Source organism: Aristolochia californica, unplaced genomic scaffold, assembly GCF_029961685.1.
Source record: "Aristolochia californica isolate CCGP_79_NKW_82.1479 unplaced genomic scaffold, dmAriCali1.0.hap1 SCAF_9, whole genome shotgun sequence".
Taxonomy (NCBI): Eukaryota; Viridiplantae; Streptophyta; class Magnoliopsida; order Piperales; family Aristolochiaceae; genus Aristolochia; species Aristolochia californica.
Genome location: NW_027182290.1, coordinates 32,485,605 through 32,506,840, shown reverse-complemented (window position 1 = coordinate 32,506,840; position 21,236 = coordinate 32,485,605). Strand labels below are relative to the sequence as shown.

Here is a 21,236-nt window from a genome sequence, read left to right as displayed (position 1 = left end):
ACCGTATCTGAACTCTAGACTTCATTTCATCTCGCCACATTTCATTTCCCTCTTATTTCGCTACATCTCCCTTCATTTCGGCTCCCTCCCGAAAACCTCAACAGAAACCCTTCTGTTGATTCTTCTTCTGCTTCCCCTCTTTTCCTGTTACATGCAGGCTACCGCCCCGTAACGCTGCTCCAACTCCGTTTCCGCGACGGAAATGGCGCAGAAGCTCCAGCAGCAGCTGAGAGAAGTGGGGTCGAAGCTCGAAAATCCTCCCGCTTCGAAAGATGCTCTAATCAAGCTCCTGAAGGTCAGTTTATCTCCTTCAATTTCTCCTTCGAAGTTCTGCTTTCCGAGTGTTTGTGAGTGTTGAGTTCGACTGGGCACTCCTTTCGTTCGCAGTCAGACAGTTTAAGCGAAATTTTGCTTCGATCTGTTGGTTAGCCGTGTTTTGTTCTCGGTTTCTGACCTTTTCTCGCGAATTTACACGGTTTTGGAGGAGTTTTGGTTGGCACAATTAATACTTCCTGCCTTGAGTTCACTCGAGTGAAAGCAGTAGTATAGTGGAGAAGTTGCTACGTTCTTTTTCCAGGCTGGGGAACCTCTCCGCTGAATTCGGACAGCTGCAATTACCGCTTTTGTTTCGACTTCTCTGTTGGTTCCTCCCTTTCTTTTTATTCTTCTTTGATTGCTGGAGCATGCTTCTAGGAATAACAATATGGGACGGTTAGTTGTTTACTCCAAACTTAATTATGTCGGTTTTCAATTCAGATTTGAGAATGATCTCATGCAGTGATCCAGCAATAGTACTATCCGTCTCATAATCATTCTTAGAGGGACAAGTTTTCTAGGAACCTTAGCACTCACAAGTCGTATTATTCAAGTCATAGTTTTGTTCTTTTGTCCTAACTTGACAAAGAAAATACTGAAGATGAAAATAGTCATTCACCGTATTTTAGAGTGATCCAATCCTAATATGAAAACTTGGGTTGGGCCTCTCTAAGCTAAGCATGAGGGTTTGAGTTTGGTGTTTCTAGATTCTATATGATAAGGGAGTAGAAATGATGTGCTTCCATCCAAAAATGATAGATATGGTTGGAGCTACAAGAGGGTTCACATGTGAGCGATAGTGTTGAGATTAGTCCCACATCAGCTAGAGGTTGGTTCACAACCTAGTTTAAGAGCTTCGTTTGGGCCTTGAGCTCTTGGATGCCTTTCTAGTTTCTGCGACTCATTCAGTTTTATTTAAATCCTTAAAAGTTCGAATATGTTACTTCAGTTGGCCACACTTTTTTTGGTTTTCATGGACATACAAGTTACAAAGTGTCCATTGAACATCTTTCAGAGGTAATCTTACTGACAAGTGATAGGAAACTAGTTTGGAATCTGGCGTGTTCTCTCATTGTGTAACTGTTCAATTTGCAGCAACCCAATATCTGAATAATTTTTTAACATCTTATTTTATTTTCATATTGAAAGATTTTGAGGCCAAGATAATTCTCAGAACGTGTGAGGATGATACATTTATTGTACAGTGTGGATAAGATTACAAGTAGTTACAACATCTGAATTACAGCAAATTACAACCACTGGATTACTGTAAAAGAGTTAAAAGTATAAAACGGTAAAACAGTAATGTATTAGTCGTGTGTTTATTCTTTTAATTATTGACAAAAAATATGAGCAAACTTTATACTGTAAGGTTATAATTGAATGTAATTTGTGACTTCAAAAAGAACTGGCGTCCAGACACAGACATGATGTCTATGCTAATATCATGAGTAGCTGTTACCATGAATGGATGATGTTTTCCTGAGTTTATTTCAGTGCAATCCATGTTCAGGCTGAATGTTTCACGACTTGTGAGTCATATAACTTCGATAGAAGTGGTTTATACAACTGAAATGCCACCATGTAACAGTTTATGTGAGTTTTTATGTTAGTGAAATCAATGTTCCTGCTGACTGATAGAAGCGGATTGTTTAACTGAAATGCCACTAGTAAACAGTTTGTCTTGTATAAAGTCTATGAAAGTAGATAGTATGACAGTGTACTGGGCCAATAAGTCTGACAAGACTATGGGAGATGGAAAAAGGAAGATCAGAATAGAATTAATGTAATCTGAAGAAACTTGTGCACCTTTAGTGCTTGATCATCTGGAGATGCTCTGTCATTTCTCTCATTGTATATCTTTACTAAATGGCCTTTAAATTTTCCAAAAAAAAAGCATACACATCTAGAAATCTGGTTACGCTATGTTGAAGAGAAAATAATTGGAGTTGAATCACTTATTGATGAAACTTAGGTGAAATGTAGTGCATACATTTTAGGTGAATTTCTATGTGCTTTAGATTGCCCAATGGAGAATGTGCTATGCAGGAAGCACTGAAGAATTAAGGAATCTTTATTCTGATGTTTATGCATTGAATTATGTTTTTCTTGTCTTAGATGGCCTATGGAAAATGGTATATATGAAATGAGGAAGTTGAAATACATGTTTTATGCTTTTCAATTGTTGCTATCTAAATGTTCTAGAAAAGATTGGAAACGGAAATATGTTCTGGAATGTGCAATTTCTACTTTAGTATGTGATGTGAGTATAAAGTGCGGTTTTCCGACTCGCTGAGTTGACTCTCAACTTGGGTGAGTTGGATCAGATTTTAGACTGGGGGTGTCAAATCGTGGGCAGGGGCCCGATCCTTTTATTCTGGCAAGTCCCTTCTGACTTGGCCCGAATCTGGCCACCAGACTGGCGAGTCCTGATCAGTCTCGGCTGATCCAACTTGGATTTTCATGTTTGTAAGTCGGGTCCTGAGTCTGAATCAGAAAACCATGGTATAAAGCATGTATGGCAATTTCTGTATGAGGTCTTTCTTGAATAATGACGTTATTTTAACTAGCACAAGATAAATCACCCTTGCTTTGGCCATACTTCCTTGTGTTTCTGTTCAGAACTATGTATTTTTGTTCTTTCATATCTTTCATGTTCGTCTTCCATATGTAGTTCTCCTGTTTTCATTTTAATTTATTTTTTTTGTAATGAGCAACCGTTTGTTTTTTCCCAAAAAAGGCTTATATGTTTTCCTCTAATTGTATCTTAGTTCTATGAAGGATATGGGACATATTAATAGAATAGTGGAGTAAGTATGTGGGAGAGTGGGGAGTACTTTTGAAGGGGGTTAATGTCCTAACCAAGGTGTTTAATCAATTCAAGGCCTGTTTGTTTACTCAAATTATTTTGTTTAACTCTGACTGTTCTCCTCTGCAGCAAGCTGCAACATGTCTTTCTGAGTTGGATCAGTCTCCACCTCCGGGAATTGTGGATTCGATGCAGCCCTGCCTCAATGCCATTGCCAAAGCAGAATTACTGAAACACCAAGATAGGGATGTCAAAGTTTTAGTCGCTACCTGCATTTGTGAAATAACACGCATCACTGCACCAGAGGCTCCTTACAGTGATGATATTCTTAGAGTATGATTCTTTTTATTAAAGAAATGTTTGAACATTGTGTAAATCAGATTGGGTTTGATAAGGAAAATACATAAGAAGAAAATTGATGTGTAGAGGAAAAAAGGAGAAGGAAGAAGAGATAAAGTGAAAGAGACATGAGGGAAGAATAAATTAGTATGATGGTTCAATTCAACCTTACCTCAACTGTCTCTCTTTCATATATTAAGCTTATATGTAAACTTAAAAGACGGCCTTAGTGAGTGTATATACCTAGAAATAGAAAAAGTAGAAAGAACTAAATACGGTTGCAAACTGTTAAAACTGCCCTTTAATAAATGATATATTACTGGTGTTTTTTTTTTTTACTATTTTTTTGAAATAATTTGATAAATTTCTTTCTATTTTACCAGGCACTTTTGTTGTTTACTAGAAGGAAATGGAAACAAGTAGAAAGAACTAAATACAGTTGAATACTGTTAAAATTGCCCTTTAATAAATGATATGTTACTAGTGTTTTTTACTATTTGTTTGAAATAGTTTGATAAATCTCTTTCTATTGTACTGGTTACCTTCATTTGTGCAGGATATTTTTCATTTGATAGTAGGCATCTTTAAAGGTCTAGGTGATGTTCATGCACCTTCATTCGGAAGGCGGGTTGTTATCTTGGAAACACTTGCAAGATATAGGTCATGCGTTGTGATGCTGGATCTTGAATGTGATGACCTAGTGAATGCACTCTTCAGTACATTTTTTGCTGTGGCCAGGTACTTAAATTCCATTGTCTGTACTGAACTTCTGCCAAACTTACATATATATATATATATATATTTTTTTTTTTTTTTGAAAAACTTCTGCTAACTTCTGCTCATTGATTTATGTATTAAATAGATTGTTGAATTTAGGATCCAATGATAAGGTCCTTGACCAAGATGGTGAGAGAAAGAAGAAGGGGAGAAGAAAAAAGAGGAAGAAGGAAGAGAGGGAAAAAGAGAGAGAGACGGCTAAAGAGATGGAAAGAGAGAGAGTTTGGGAGAGAAGTCTAAGGATGAATTTGAGAGAGAAGAGAGAAAGCTTAATGATCTACACTATGCCTTGAGCATCTATTTATAGTTGAGGAAGGAAGTTTATAATGATTACAATGCCATTAGAGTTACAAACTCTAAAAAAAAAAAGACATAAGTAGACATACTTCATCTTCTTTAATTACACCATTGTGCCATCCTTGAAGACCTTTAAATTACATCCTTTACCACCTCCTTGACGTGGGAAAGGTATTTACCTTAATACCACTTTGAGATGTTGTCCAACATAGATTATTTATTTTTTGAGACAGTCAATTGAATAGATTGTAAAACAACCTTGTATTAAAAATGCAGGGTTTTCTGTTTGAAAGATGAAATTTCGCTTATTTTGATGAATAGGTTACATAGATCCATCCACTTGTTGATCAATGCTGAATTCTGTTTTGATGCAACTCTTATTGTGTTGCTGGTATGTGTGTGTTAGATCTCTACATGTTGTTCATGTGGCCATTTCATCCTCACTAGGAATTGTTTGGTGATGCTCCTGTTCCTTGTCAAGCTGCTCCTGCAGGACTGCTGGTTAGGGAGTGAACTTAGGTGACCTTTGGTCTCTTCTTCTGCTATATGCTAATGGAAATGTTCTGGCAGGCTAATTCAGCTGCCTGTAGTTATCATAGATTTTGCTAGAACTTGTGCGATCTTGATTTATGGAGCCTTTTATCTCGAAGTGCTCCCAGTGAGTGCTTACATACTAGCTTATTTGTTCTTTAAAAATCCCATGTAAAGTGGAAAGAGATCTCTATATCTTCAGTACTAAGTTGATTCCAATCACTTAATATGTAGTCTGACTTTCATGTCACTGTTGTCTAAAACAACCCAAATAATGTCCCAAAAATACATTATTGGATTGAGATCAAGTGTTCTAATTTTTTTCTTATTATGCAATAGACCAGCATAATTTCCAGGGGGTGAAGGGGCATTAGTTGATGTGTTTGTCTCTTTTACTGCACCACCTAGATGAGTCATGGTAATTTCTTGGGCATGGCTTCTTCATTAGGTACTTTACTGAATTTACTCTATTGCTCCAGTTTTATGTAACCTCCAGAGCATTAAAATCTCCAAATCTTTGTGGACATTCAGTTGTCATAACCTTGCTTACATGCTTTTTTGGTATAAAAGTAACTTCTTGTGCCTCATGTTTTTGCTGTTCTTAACAAGGATGGGAGGATTAATGTAACTTCTCATACTGACCTCATCGTGTATGCAGTGATGATCATCCGGAAAATGTCCTTACATCTATGCAGACAATTATGGTGCTTCTTTTAGATGAGAGTGAGGATGTTCCGGACAAACTCTTACTTAATATATTGTCTGTACTAGGCCAGCAGAAAAGTGTGAGTTCTTGTTCTTGTTTATCTCTCCCTTTGGTTTTTTGTTTTTAAATATCTTGTGACACTGGTCATGGGTGCACATTTAAAAATGCAATCCTCGTCTAGTCTCACGTTTAAGACAATACTTCTCTTGCAACTTCTTTTTTACAGATTTTATTTTGTGGAATTTGTGACGCTAGGATGTTTCTATGGCTGCACGGAGGCTTGCAATGAATGTTATACAACATTGTGCAGGAAAATTGGAACCTTGCATAAAGCAGTTCCTTTTGTCATCAATATCTGGAGATACCATTGTGCAGAATGGTCAGCTCGACTACCATGATGTTATTTATGATTTATATGAATGTGCTCCTCACATTCTCTCAGGCATCATTCCATACCTTACGGGAGAATTGTTGGTACCCACTCTAATCTCATACTTGTATCTTTTTTGCATTCAGAGCTATGACATCTGAAACGGATTTAATCAATCTTTCTTGCTCTTTTCGCCTTTAAACTTCTTAAACTCATTTTTCAAGATTATCAATATGAAATGGTTTTCCTCCTGAATCTTCTTATATGCAGACAGATGAGTTAAATGTGCGTTTGAAAGCAGTAAAGCTACTTGGTGAACTATTTAGTTTGCCCGGACATGCTATCTCTGAAACTTTTCAGCCTTTATTCATTGAATTTCTGAAGAGATTGACAGACAGAGTTGTGGAAGTTCGTATTTCTGTGATCGAGCATGTAAAAGATTGTATACTTTCCAACCCTTCACGAGCTGAAGCTCCGAACATAATTGGTAGGGAAAGTTTTGTACCCTCTGCACCATGTTTTTGTTGTAGAAAGATGGATCTTGTGGTGTTTATTGATTCTTTATTTTGTACTTTTTTTCCTGGATGGATATTTTCCAGCTGCCTTATCTGATAGGCTGTTAGACTATGATGAAAATGTTCGAAAGCAAGTTGTGGCCGCAATTTATGATTTAGCTTGTCTCAAGTTGAAATCTGTTCCAGCTGAGACGTCTAGACTTGTTGCAGAGCGCCTTCGAGACAAATCGGTACTTGATCGTTTTTTCTTGTTTTCTATTTGTTAGCTTCAGATGTTGATTTGTGGTAGATAACTCCTTTCCCAACATTTCAGTTGCTTGTCAAAAGGTACACTATGGAGAGGCTAGCTGAACTATATAGCCTCTATTGTTTAAAGTATTCTGATGGATCAGTCAGTTCTGATGACTTTGACTGGATGCCGGGCAAGATATTGAGATGCCTCTATGACAAAGATTTCAGGTATGTTCTTTGTTTTACTGAATTTACATTGGATTTTTTTCTATAGTGCTTATTTATTTCTAAAATTTGCCATTGAGGGATGTTGGGTGTTGGGTTGAGCCTAGTTCTATCCCAAAATGACTAACCACTTAGGAATCCTATTGTTCAACCATATAACCCATTAACTTTACTTCCCATTTTTCACTGTAAGACTTTTCCCACTTGACACTTCCACTCACATCCAAACTTTACAAATAACTGGCTTGAAATGTGGGCACAAACCCTCAACGGGGAGCACAAACTCCTACTTCATGGAGCCCATAATATACACTCATACCTCATATGGAACCTACAACACAGATAATTTAGGGAGCACAAATTGGGACTCGGCATGCGCACACAACTTGCTTTGATACTACTATTGGGTGTTAGGATGAGTCTCCGGTTCCATCCCAAAATAACTAGCCACTTAGGATGCCTATTGCTCAACCATATTAACCATTAACTTTTTTTGTTATTTTTTAATGTGGGACTTTTCCCCACCCAACAAGGGAAATATGGTTCTAGTTTGTGACACCTCTTTCAGTCTTATTAACCACAGAGATTTATGATCTCCCTATTTAACTTCTTTGTGCTTTTGTAGTAGTTGTGTTTTGTTCGAATTTTCAGTTTGGGCTGGTATGATATTGTTTCAAGGCAATCACACTACTTATAGGACAGAGACTGCTAATATCTTTTTAAAACCAGTTCAGTTACTTTATGAGGATATCTTAGGTAAACTGACAATCAGTAAATTCACAACTAGTAATAGTGAAAATTGATGTTACAGAACATCTTAAGAAAACTAGTCTTCTTTATTGATTCTCAGATTTGTAGTTGTCTTCGATTTTTAGTTTTAGTGTGATTAAGGAGGGAAAGGATGTTACCGGACATCTTACTAAAACTAGTCTTCTTTATTGAATCTTGGATTTTCTAGTTGTCTTGGATTTTCTGTTTTAATGTTATTAAGGAGAGTTTATTTTCGTTCAGTGTCAAAATCTGAACAAAATTTTGGTGTAAGAAAATGTCCACAAAGAGATTTAAGTTACAAAGTTGAGTTTTTTTCTACTGTGTTGAAAAACGTTCTTGTTTCATAATTACTCTATGAATATGAATGTCGTTCAATCTGATAAATTTAGTTTTGATTTCAATCTAAATACAAGAATAGGTAAAACGGATTTCAATCTATCTAGAACAAGTTTTCAAAGTCTATCTACCAAGAATTAATGAAAAGGACATGAAGAATAGTGTGTTCATTCTCCTTAGAGTATGTGCTGTTTCTAGCTTTCTGCTGTGTCTTGAGGTTTGTGCTAATCTGGTCTGTGAGAAAGAAGACCTCTTTTCTTTAGTCCATCTCATTCTTTGGTAGTTAGGGGTTGCTCTCTCATGTGATTTCTCTTACAATTTAAAATGTGATAGCTTGCATTGGCAATTTGGGTTACCAATTTTTTGTGAAGCATTTGTGCCCAGAGAGTTTCTCTTTCTGTAAATGGAGTGTTTTTTTAAGACATTGTTCTACATTCTACAGATCAGAGACAATTGAGGCTGCTCTTTGTGGTTCTCTGACCCCTACTGGCATTTCAGTGAAAGATAAAGTGAAACAATGGGTGACTGTTTTCTCTGTATTGGAAAAGGTTGACATTAAGGCCCTGGAGAAGCTTTTGGTGCAGAAGCAGAGGTTTGTTTAAAATGCTTGATTTTAACATCATGCATTTCTTATTAGATTTCTTCTTCTTTCCTTTCAATGTCTAGTATTTGATAGAATCTGTACCGATTTTCAGGGCATTTCCTCTTGGATTGCAGGTTACAGCAAGAAATGCAGAAGTATCTTTCTCTTAGACAGATGTACCAGGTGGTTGACCATAAACTGAAATCTGAGGCTAAGATTGATTGTCATGTGCACATGTGATTCCAACTTGTTCAAAACTGCAGGATGGTGATGGTCTGGAGCTCAAAAAAAGAATCTCGGGATGTTTCCGTACCATGTCTCGTTGGTTTAGTGATCCTTCAAAGGCCGAGGAGAGCTTTGAGACACTAAATCAGTTGAAGGACACAAACATTTGGAGGATTTTGACCTTTCTACTGGATCCTAACACTACTTTACAGCAAGCACTTACATATCGAGTACTTACTTGTTAACCTTTAACCTTTATAACTCTTCACAAGAGGAACTTGTTTAATTTGCATTTGATATTTTCCTAATTTGAAAAAGTTTGATGCTTTCCTCATGTGCAGGATGACTTATTGAAGATATTAGGTGATAAACACCCATTATATAATTTTCTTAATACTCTTTCAATCAAGTGTTCTTATTTACTTTTCAACAAAGAATATGTCAAGGAAATCCTTGCTGAGGCTGCTGCACAGAAATCTGCTGGAAACTTTAAAGTGGTTAAGTCATGCATGAATCTGCTAGTGGTAAGACCTTGGTTACCTTTTTTGATGTTCCACTATATTAGGTCCACTTCACTGGAAGTTGTCTTTTATTTATATTAAACTGCACTTGTATTTTACATGTGCCCTCTCAATTTTGAGAAGAGTTTGTGAGCCATATTTCAGAAGTTATTAGAAGCTGGTCTTGCAACTTTATATTACATCAATTCTATGCTACGTAATTGTAGATTCTGTGCCGTACTTCCCAAAATGACTAGCCAAAGTTAGCAGATCTCTTCCTATCTAATAAATATAGAATTTTTCCAAGCCAAAACCTATGTGGGATTATTCTCCCACACACAATAACTTGTAACTCTCAGTCAACTAGCCTGAGACATGGAGCACAAGTATAGATTGTGAACTTCTTACCAACTAATAAATTGTTATTCTGTAATTAAAAAATTTTAATCCATAATTAACTGAAAGAAAGCTGATCATATGTAACTGGTATTAGTGGGAATAGTCCCACATGGACAAAAAGAAAAATTCTATGGTAATTAGTTGGGAAATGATCTTCTGACTTGGGTAGTCAATTTGGGATGGACCTAGATCGAACATTAACAACTAGAATAAAAATCTTTTTGCTTCATGATAATAATTAATTTGCTTGATATCTTCAGAGCCTTGGGCTTTATTTATTTTTATTTTTTTACTTTTGTTTTGGCAGATTCTTGCAAGTTATTTGTCATTGTTTCTGATGGGAGCTGAAGAGGAACTAGTTCAGCTTCTTAAAGAGGAAAATGACATAATTAAGGAAGGTATTTTACATGTTCTGGCGAAGGCTGGTGGCACAATAAGGGAACAACTGTCTACAACTTCTAGGTGCACTATGGAACAATTACTTTTATAAATTGATATCTATTTTTTCCAATGTGAAATCTCTGCAGAAATGAAATTTATTTTTTGTGTGTTTTTTGAATATTTGACTGCAGTTCGGTAGATCTTCTACTGGAAAGGTTATGCTTGGAAGGAAGTAGGAAGCAAGCCAAGTATTCTGTGCAAGCCTTAGCAGCTATAACAAGAGATGATGGCCTTAAGTCACTCTCGATTCTTTACAAGGTTTACTTGATTTTTTTGAGAAACAAGCTTATTGCTTCTATTAGCCTTGTTTCAAGCATATTACTGAAGATCTTGTTTTGGCACTGACCATTTTCACAAATACTCTTTTTGAAATTACAGAGACTCGTAGATATGCTTGAGAAGCAATCACATTTACCGGCCATACTTCAGTCTCTGGGTTGCATAGCCCAGACTGCAATGCCGGTGTTTGAAACCAGGGAGGACGAAATTGTGCATTTCATAACAACCAAAATTTTGGAGTGCAGTAATGTATGTTTAACCGAGAACACTGTGGTATGGCCCATGACCTTTTTCTTTTCAGATTATTTATGGATGTAAATTGTTACTGTTTCAGAAGGCAGAGGATGTTAGCAGGACCTCTTGGGATGAGCCAAGTGAGCTCTGTTTATTGAAGGTCAGTAATGATCCGTTTGGTTACATTAAGGATATTTAGCCAGTCATTTATAAATCTGCTTTTCATCACAAGTGATTCTACTGAGTTCCCTCATTAATTTGTGCAAAGTTTTTTTTTTTTTTGGCTGCAGACTTATGGCATTAAAGCCCTTGTGAAGAGCTTCTTACCAGTGAAAGATGCACCTCTGCGTCAGGGAATAGAAAAACTTTTGGAGATTCTAAGTAACATACTTTCTTTTGGTGAGATTTCGGAAGAAATCAAATCAAGGTAAGAACCTACTTTGTGGAATTGATTTTTTGTTGGTAGTTAATGCCTTCATTTTTGGAAAGACTCGAGTACAAATTATTCCTTCTCGTGGATACTATTTGAGTCTCTGTTGCTGTTTCTCTGTCTGCAGTAATGCAGATAAGGCTCATCTGAGACTTTGTTCGGCTAAAGCGATTCTGCGTTTGTCGAAGTACTGGGATCAGAAAATACCTGTTGATGTCTTTCATTTGACTCTAAGAACATCACAGGTTAAGTATTGTTTCCTTCAAAATATTTGTGAAATATTTGACTTGCAGTAGCTTTTACAGTAGCTTCTCATGGATTGGATGCTATGAGTGTCCCCTCTAGTTTGCATATCTTTCATTTCATATATGTGATAAATATTAAGATTTAAGTTGCTTTTGAGTAGTATATTTACTGCATTCAGTTCCTCTTGCAGGATTCCTACCCCCAGGTTAGGAAACTATTTCTCAACAAAGTCCACCAATATATAAAGGAGAGGCTTCTGGATGCGAAGTATGCCTGTGCTTTCTTATTTAACATCATTGAAGCCCAACCACCTGAATTTAAAGAGGTAGGGTACTATCATTTTCACAGTTCACATAAACTTAGTCACTAAAATCTCTTCCAATAATGATGCATATTATGGTTTAACAGACTTCATCTTTTCTTTTCTTTTCTTTTTTGGAAATTGTCATTTGGTGGGTTGGAAGCTTCCTCATGTTTACTAATGCATTTAACCATTTTTGTATTGGCAGGACAAGCATAACTTGATTGAAATTATCCAAATGTGTCAACAACTGAAGGCAAGGCAAGTTCCAGCAAACTGTGATGGGATCTCCACATTGGTGTACCCAGAGAGTATTCTTTCATATTTGGTCCATGCTCTTGCACATCATCCATCATGTCCTAATATTGATGAATGCAAGGAAGTTCGGGCATTTGAGCCAATTTACAGGTACAGTTTTTTTTTATTTTTTATGGGAATGTGTGAATGTTCTTTATTATTATTACTATTATTATTTTATTATTTTAAATTGATTATTCCTGTTATGATCACTATTATCATTAGTATTGTTAAAATTGGTTGGTTTCTCCAAAAAGACTAGCTGAGCTTAGGTGACCTCTTCCCAACTAATAAGGATAGGATATTTTCTAGATGAAGCCAATGTCGGACTACTCTCCTACATATGACAACTGTCCTCAATTTTTAGGCTGAATTTAACCCTCTCTCTCCTCCCTCTCTCTTTGATTCTCTGATTTTAGTGTCTTGGGCTACTCTCCTACATATGACAACTGTCCTCAATTTTTAGGCTGAATTTAACCCTCTCTCTCCTCCCTCTCTCTTTGATTCTCTGATTTTAGTGTCTTGGGTTTCTGAAGCCATTGAAATCTCTTCTTTCTTATTTAGTCCTCATTCAGATTTTAATGTTGCAACCAATCATGTCATGTGCTGCAATTTTACTTACTGAAAAGCAAAAGTTTTTTTAGGAGTATGTTAAAACATATTTGTAAGTATATGGTCTATCTGTGTTTTCCCTTCTCATTATGTTGACCTGACAATTTGAAAGTTAAGTCCATCTCTTTTGTTACTAAATTTCTCCAAATTTTCAAGGCAATTGCACCTGTTCCTTACTGCCATGTTGCATGGTTATGAAGAGGGGAAATCTGGGTTTAGTCCCAACAGAGAGACCCTTCATGCAGTCATCTCTATATTTCATAGTATCAAGAGTTCTGAAGATTATGCTGATGGGAAGAGTACGAAGATGTTGCATGCAATTTGTGACTTGGGGCTATCAATCACAAAACATCGAATTTGTAAGAAGGGTGATTTTACTGATTATACAACAACTTTTCCACTACCTTCAGCACTTTATAACCCATTGGAGAAGAAAGAAGGTGACAACACTGAGGTGAGCCATTTCTGCACCATGAAATGTTCAGTGAATAAAAAATTCATATATGACTTCATTTTGTGAGCAAATCAGTTCAAGGGCATTTTGGTCATTTTACATGTTCGGTTATTTTATATTGCTGTGCTCTTATTCTGTATGCTTAATATAGTCTATGTACACATTTTTATATTCATAAGAAGTGTAGAATGGGAGATACAAGGGAATAAATGATTTATGTATAGAGGGGTATTTTTTTAAATTGTGAAATTAAGCTCATGCAAGAGCTCCTCTCAAACTCTCTTCTCCCTTTCATTCTCTCTCTCTCTCTACTTTCAAGTTTTTCATATTTTACAAGTTTATTTGGTTATTTTGTAGTTTTTTTAAAGTTATCATGGACTCTCTTATAGTTGGTTCTTGTTGAAAAACAAGTACAGGGACATTTTGATCATTTTACCTTATCATTATTTATATTTCTTGTTGTAATCTTGTTCTACATGTCAAACTATGTCTATGGACCAAATTTCATGTAAAGAGGACACGTAGAATAGGAGATATAAAGAATAAGGGTTTTCACTTAAAGTAAGGGTATTCTTGTAAATTTTACTCAACGCTGATTATAAATAGAGGTTGGGGGATGTGCATGTCCCCCAATGCAGTCACTTTCTCAAATATCTCCTCTCCATTTTCTCTCCCTCTCATTCTCTCTCTTCAACCCTCTCTCCTCTTAACTTTTTCAGTTCTCTTGAGTATCATCAAAGATCATGGATCAAATAAATTATCAAGACATTTTGCATTCATTGATGAAAAAAAAGTAAACCATTTTGCATTCACTTGTTTGATTTTTTTAATGGTTTCTTAAATTCTTAAATTTTTATTGACTATAAACAGATAAAAATCTCACATTCATTCTGGATTTAGATTTTGGACTTATAAATTGGGACAGTGTTTTATTGGCTAGTCATTTTGGTATGAAGCAAACCTAGTTTATTGTGGTCAGGGGTGGGTGGATTGCTGATATGTATAGAATTTTGCCCTAGAGGATACAGTTGATATGGTCAATAACTGATGCACCCACCCTGGTCATGTTATTTTAAATAGTTCAACTTGGAGTTTCCCAGCTTAATCTCTCTGTTTTTTACCCTCTTTATGTGCTCCAAGATTCAAACTCTTTTGTCTGTGTGTTTTGTTGGGTTCAAACATGAGTGGGGCTGTTTGAAGGCAAAAGTGCTACATTCCTTGTCAGTGGTCCATTTCTCTGTATCCAATAGGCATGAACATCAGATAAGGTGATGGTTGGTAGAAGTCCAACATTGGCTGTGGATTTAATGATCTTGGAATTATAAGCTTGGAGTAGGCCTTTTAGTTTGTTAGTCATCTGAGTATGGAATCAGCCCCGCTTATCAATGACAATGTTAACTCGTTCTTGCAAAGTTAATGGCTGGGTCAATTCCTAAAGGGACAATTCATTCGTTGAGCATTAGAATTTGGTAAATGTTAACTCGTTCTTGCAAAGTTAATGGCTGGGTCAATTCCTAAAGGGACAATTTATTCGTTGAGCATTAGAATTTGGTAAGTAGGGTTTAAACAGTGTCTTTGTCTTAATGCCTATGATAATCTTTCTGTACGTGTGTTCGAGCTATGAATCTTAAATGTTGTGAGGAGGCCTTCCTAAATGTTTGATCTGCTAATGTGCTCCTTTTTCCTGTCATTTTTTGTAACTGCCATTGCTTGTTGTTCAGGGTGTTTCAATTCAATCATGGTTAGCTGATGATAGCGTGATGACTCATTTTGAATCGCTTAAGCTGGAAGATAAGGTAATTGTATGCGCTGAAACTACTGGGTAACTGTCAAATATTGAGATTAAAATTTAAATAGCTGTTTTATATATCTTTCTTCTAGGAAAATAATAGTTTCCTTTTGCCATTCATTGCCAGGCTGGGGCTGGTGTTGTGAAGGATGAAAAAGATCTAGAAGATGGTGATGGGGATGGTCCTGAAATGCCTATTGGAAGACTGATGGAAAGTTTAAAAAGTCCAGGGAGAAAAAAGAGAGGAAAAAGACGGAAATCATCAGTTGAAGGAAGTGCTCCAGAAAATGATTATGGTATTTTGGGGCTGGTAAGGGAAATAAATTTGGACAGCCTTGATAAGGATGAGTTTGTGAATGATCATGAACATACTCTAGGCAAAAAAGCAGCAGATAAGGATACAAATCCTTTGTCCTTGAAAAGTAAAAAGAGAAAAACAATTAAAGAGATGTCTGCATCAGCATCTAAGCGGAAGAGATCATCCATTGAAGAGGTTGCTCCAAATTCCAGTATCTCAATGAACTCTTCGAAGGGTAAACAAAAAACTTCAGCTAGTGCTGATGGTGGTAAAAGGCCTTCAAAATCTATGACAGCAGACCCAGGACCAGCTGAATCAGATTTGGTTTTGTCATGCTTACCTCCCATTAAAACTTTCTCATCAAGGGGGAAAGGGAAAGATAAACTGTGGAGTGCAAATAACCCTGGACATGTAGATTCAGAACCTGCCAACCATGATGATGTGGTGAGCATTTTCATAAATTACATCTCAGTAAGATAAATGCCTTGGAAAAGTAATTGTTTTGAGTTTTGGATTAGTTTCAATGTTGATACTGGACAAACATTTGCAGGGGCCACTTCTGTCGGAAGATGATGATAAGAAATCCAAAAGCTCATCAAAATCCATTAAAAAACGTAAGAGAAAAACCATTGCAGGATTAGTGAAGGTGATCTCCTCTTCATTCCTCTGCATGATTAGACAATTTAAGCCTTTCATTGTCATTTTGTCCATGGAGAGTTTACCTATCTTTTTAGGAATCTCTCATGCATTCCCACCATGGTTTACTCACTTGGAATCGTGAACCAACTCTGGTCCCAGATTTCCGAGTCCGACCACTGGGGTCAGGAGTCCTCATTGTAGGAGGGTCGAGTTTGACCCTGGACATGACCCGACCCACCCTGTCCCGGTTCGGAGTCAACCAAGCCGTGGTTTGATTCGGCAAGTCAGTAAACCTTGATCCAAACTAGATTTCATGACACTGAATCGAAAATTTGATTGAGTGATTCATATGACTGCACTTCCGTAAACTTTCAATTCTTCATATTTTAAAAGCAGAAATGAGCTTATATGTTTTTTTATGTTGTACAACTCAATGTGAGATATGTTCTGCTGGTTCATAGAAGTAAAATATAGAAGAGTTTCTAAAATACAAACTTAGAATACTTTTGGTTGTTTTCTGCTGTAGAATATATATATATATATATATATATACTTTTTTAAGTAAACTATTCTGCAGCACAAAAGAGCCTAAATAGTTCAAGTTGTCTTTCGGGATTTTGAAGTAGATGCAGATCTAGATAAGGTTTTGAAGCTAGATATGGAGTTTCAAAATTTTCAAAACATTTGGGTCTTCTAAAGGCTTTCTAAAAAAAGTTTCTAAATACAGATTTAAAATTCTTTGGCTAGATTTGTGCTTTACAATAGTTGAAGCTGTCTTTAAGAAGCTTGAACTGTATGCACAGCTGTTTTCTGTGTAAGGTTTTAGAAGTTAGATATGGATTTTCTTTTGTTCTCTTTCTTAAAATGTTTTATTTTGCCATGTGATTTGTTGGAAATTTTGATTTGTCTAGCAGTGATGGAACTCTCATTCTTTAACTCATATACGGCTCCATGCTGCATGAAGTTTTTAGTATGCCTGTGTAAATGTTTAGGATATTATTTGCAGTATTTGGAGGTTTAAGTGCTGTGTTCTTTAGAATATTTGCTTTAATCACTATTTCTTTATTAACTATTTCTCTTGCAGTGTTCTTTAGAGAAAGATCAAAAACAAGATGCAGAGTTGGTTGGTTGCAGAGTTAAAGTTTGGTGGCCTATAGATAAGCAGTGAGTGTTTTTTGCTGGTTCTACTATTGTCTAAAAAACTTCTTGTTATGAAGTATAAATTACTGGTCTGGATGAATGATGGGTGTGAATTCGCAAATTGCTCTATGATTTGTGTGCATGTAAGGACATGAGAGTCGACCTCAATTTGAGTTACTTTAAGAATGGCCCATGTGATACTAACTTTACAATAGACTCCTAAATCTCTATCAACTGAGGAGATATCTGTGGTCACTTAAAAAAGTGGTTATTTTTTTTCTCATATGCATAATATGCGTGCAAGCAGAGAGATTTTAAGGATAACCCAGGAGCATAGAGAAATGAGGTGGCATTACTTCCATCTAATTGTGTGTTTCTAACTTTGCTGTCTGTATCTTCAGGTTTTATGAAGGTATGGTGCAATCTTATGAGCCAGGAAAGAAGAAACATGTGGTTAGCTTCTTAACATCTGCAATTTAATTTTTTCATTAAAAAGGCTCTTTAGTTCTCCTATTTGTCCAATTTTATTTTTTTCCTTTTTAATTTTTATTTACTAAAAAAAAAAGCAACTAATGGGTTTTCATTAATTTTTGCTTTAACTTGTCAACTCAAAGATACAATATGATGATGGAGATGTAGAAGTACTCCAGTTAGAGAAGGAGCGATGGGAAGTTGTCAGTAATGGTTTAAGGTCTAAAAAGGTCATCTTTCTACGTTAGCTTCCTAGAGGAACATTATTTACCATCTTGCTTTATGATTATGCCACAAAACTTTCTGTGCCTGATATTGTGTTTGATACGTCTTTTCCAGAAGCTCAAATCATCAAATGCACTGTTGCCTAAAGAACTGTGAGTCTCTTTGCCTGGAAGCATAGTGAATTTCTGAGTTCTGCTACCTCTTTCTTTTTACTTTAACCTTGTAAAGATTTGTGAAAAAATTTAAGAGTTGTGGGGATTGATACTGTGGGATGTCTGCCTATCTTGTCAAAATAGGGTCACTTGGATCTGGAATTGGAGAAAATCAGAGCTTATTACCTTGAATGAGGCTTCTTAATTTCGGCTAGTCAATTTTAGGATAGTCCTCGACCGACTTTTAACATGGTATAAGAGCATGTAGCTGAATGTTGAACTCAACCCAAAACTGAGACATACACGAGCTATAAAGAGATCTTACACATGAGGAGTATCCATATAATATCAAATGGATTGTAGATTCAAAAATCCTGTATTTATTAGTCAGGAAGAGACCTCCTAAACTTTGGTTAGTTATTTTGGGTTGGACCTGGATGCTTCTTTAAGATGTGGATTATATAAGAAGAAAACAAGATGCAAAAAAGGGGGTCCGAACCTTATTGCTTTGCGTCATTGATCTGAGGCAGTTCATTGCTGTACTAATTTGTCCATCCTACTAATCCCCTAAAACCTGTCTTAATTCTGATATGTTCTTTTTCTATGATTTTGTTTTCATCTTTTCTGATGTGTGGAAGTCAACTTATCCACATAGGAATTACATGATTGTTGCTCAGATCAGTGGGACGAGTTTGATATGAAATATATGGGCAATAGCTGAGGCTGGTAAATGATAGTAGGTCGGTCAACTTGGTCAGTTGGCCTGGCCAGGTTTAACCAAGTAAATCTTACTTGGTCTACAGAGCACTCGTTTAAATCGTGCCATTGATTGATAAGATCATGTCATTGGATTTCTAATTATTTGCGTCCACTCTATTGGCCTATTGAACTGTAATAGTTTTGATTTCCTAAACGTTATCTAACATGCAGTCATTTGTTGTTAATGTTTCAGGTCATCAGGGCAGAAGAAAACTCAGAGAGATGGTGTCTCAAGAAGTAAAAGTGGTTCAAAGTAAACAAATCTTTTGACGCTGTTTATAAACACCTGTTCCTGTTTCGAGAATTTTCTTAGGGTTGTCATGTATGCATGCTTCTAGGTTCAGAAGGAAAGCAATTCCAAGGGAAAGTATGGACGATGATGAGGGAACTTCGGGTAGTAACTCAGGTGCTGACAACAGTGCAGGTGGGAGCAGAGATACCTCTGAGATATCAAATTCGCATCTTCCAGCTGATTCAGAAGTTGATGAGTCGGGTAAGCTATTCCTGTTGGCTTTGGCCTTAACATGAAAATTTTAGAAGTCTTCAGTGGTTATGCGAGATGCATCCTCCGCAATTTTTTAATAGAAGAGATTAGTTAGGAGGGACATTTGTTTAATTTTTTGGTCATCAGGTCATTCTGGAGAAGAGGAATCTAGAGAGGAAACAGGCGAGGAGCTAACAGGGAGCAAGGAATCGGAAAGCCCAGAGAAGTCAGATTCTTCTTCCGATGGTGGGGATAGCAAAGATTCAGATGATGAGCCCCTGGTAATCTCTTTGCTTCTTTGGTCCTCCGAGATACTCGATTTGGAAGGTCTGATATTGATTGTCTTAAAAAAAAAAAATGCAGAGCGTGTGGAAGCGTCGTGCCGCAAAAGTAGCTTGAAATGTTGAAGATGAGCGAATCTTGGTTTGTGAGGCTCATCTAGGAGGAGGCATGTAAAGTAATCTTCTTTTGACTTAGGCTGTAGATGTAATAGTGTTTATCTAGAAAGAGAATTAATTCTGAAGCCGCGATGGCTGTTTGTGGACTACGTAAAGCTACATGTTTATGATGTTCATATTCTCGCATGGGCGGTATGTAAGAGGAAATGCCCATGGATCATCATCTATCCTAGCTTAGGCATTACCTGTATTTGTGGGAAGAATGATATCAAAATGGGGTTATACAGATATTGGAGAGCCCTACTATTTTTTTTCATTTATAATTTTTCTCTTATCACTTTAATTTCCTAATGACCAAAGATTCAGCGTCCACGGGGCCCTTGTAATTTATTTATGAGAACAACTCTCAATGTGGGCCATAATCAGGCCCGTGAGTAACGTAGGGTCACATTTCATGGTCCACCCGTAGGAATTAGTATATAAACCTTCCGTCTCACATCACATCCTCCCTCAAAATCGCCTTTCCCGCCTCTGTCTCGGTTCTTGTTAAGTCGTGTCCTTGTCAACCATCGGCGGTGTCTTCTGGCACCAAGGCACGACAAAGCGATGTAGAAGAAAGAGACGCCAGGGGTGGACAAATACGGTCGCAATGGGCTTTCTTCGTCGGAGCTCGCTGTCATCCGCAACGACGGTGGTCTGCGGATTGAAACAACGATAGGTTAGTTCTTTCCCTACAACCTTGACCTTGTTTCTCTGTTTGCCTTCTTCGGCTTCTTTGATTTCTTTCCCGGGATTTGATTATTCATTAGGAAATATTTATGGTTTTAATTATCTTTTCGATTGTGGTGGTAACACAAATTCTTTCTCTTCTTCTTCCTTCTTCGGCGGTATCCCTGCGTCGTGCCATTTTATATTGCAGCTGCGATAATCTTGATTTTTCTGTTAATGTTTGGACGTCTTTGTGATTTTATTTTTATTTTTCGTTTTCTTTGTCTGTTTGTGTTTATCAGAAAATGGTTCCGCGATTACATATTCATTAGGAGATTTTTTTTTTTATGGTTTTAGTTCTCTATTCGATTCATTGTGGCATTAACACAAATTCTTTCGCTTCTCATTATTCTTTGTCGGTATCCCTGACCGCCATTTTGTATTGCTGCCGTTATATTTCATTTTCTGTTAATGTTTGGACGACTTTGTGATTTTATTTTTATTTTTCATTTTCATCGTTTGTTTGTTTGTGTTTATTAGAAAATGGTTCCGGGATTGCAAAAATTTTTTGGTTTTAATTCTGTTTTCGATTCATTGTGGCAGTAAAATTATTTCATTTTCTGTTAATCTTTGGACGTCTTTGTGATTTTCTTCGTCTGTTTGTGTTTTTCAGAAAATTGCATACCGTGTCTTTAATTTATATCTATTGTTTTGTCTTGAATATGTTTCTTTGGACTGGAGTGATTTTTTTTGGAAACTTGTCCGCCCGGTAAATGAGTGGGAAACAAATTACTGTATTCAGATACCCTTCTAGGCGTTGTGTTGTTTTATCTGGATTTCGTTTCCGTTCTTTTCTCGTTCCGTTCTTTTCTCGCGTACAACAATTTCTTATTTTGTTGTCTATTTTTGCAGTTCCTTACAGATAGTCCTTCAGTATGGCTCGACATCAT

At 36.6% G+C, this 21,236-nt stretch overlaps 1 protein-coding gene across 3 annotated transcripts; it reads left to right on the top strand.

The window, feature by feature from the left end:
- The first annotated feature begins 35 nt into the window (after positions 1-35).
- LOC137940318 (sister chromatid cohesion protein PDS5 homolog A-like) lies at positions 36-19,725 on the top strand. Of its 3 annotated transcripts, none has more exons than XM_068785309.1 (32): positions 36-295; positions 3,254-3,457; positions 4,020-4,201; positions 5,727-5,853; positions 6,030-6,248; positions 6,415-6,631; positions 6,744-6,889; positions 6,973-7,118; positions 8,665-8,814; positions 8,940-8,988; positions 9,069-9,260; positions 9,372-9,554; positions 10,237-10,391; positions 10,502-10,628; positions 10,749-10,898; positions 10,987-11,043; positions 11,174-11,310; positions 11,441-11,558; positions 11,750-11,884; positions 12,069-12,268; positions 12,926-13,223; positions 14,945-15,019; positions 15,140-15,754; positions 15,861-15,956; positions 17,034-17,113; positions 17,491-17,542; positions 17,704-17,790; positions 17,900-17,937; positions 18,890-18,949; positions 19,035-19,189; positions 19,328-19,461; positions 19,544-19,725. In XM_068785309.1, the coding sequence occupies exons 1-32, from the start codon at positions 203-205 to the stop codon at positions 19,577-19,579; spliced, it is 4,713 nt and encodes a 1,570-aa protein (XP_068641410.1). In that variant the 5' UTR covers positions 36-202; the 3' UTR covers positions 19,580-19,725. The 3 variants fall into 3 exon arrangements, with proteins under 3 accessions (XP_068641410.1, XP_068641409.1, XP_068641411.1); XM_068785308.1 differs by having other exon boundaries at positions 10,984-11,043; XM_068785310.1 differs by lacking the exon at positions 19,544-19,725 and having other exon boundaries at positions 10,984-11,043; positions 17,704-17,780; positions 19,328-19,455.
- Positions 19,726-21,236: the final 1,511 nt, after the last annotated feature.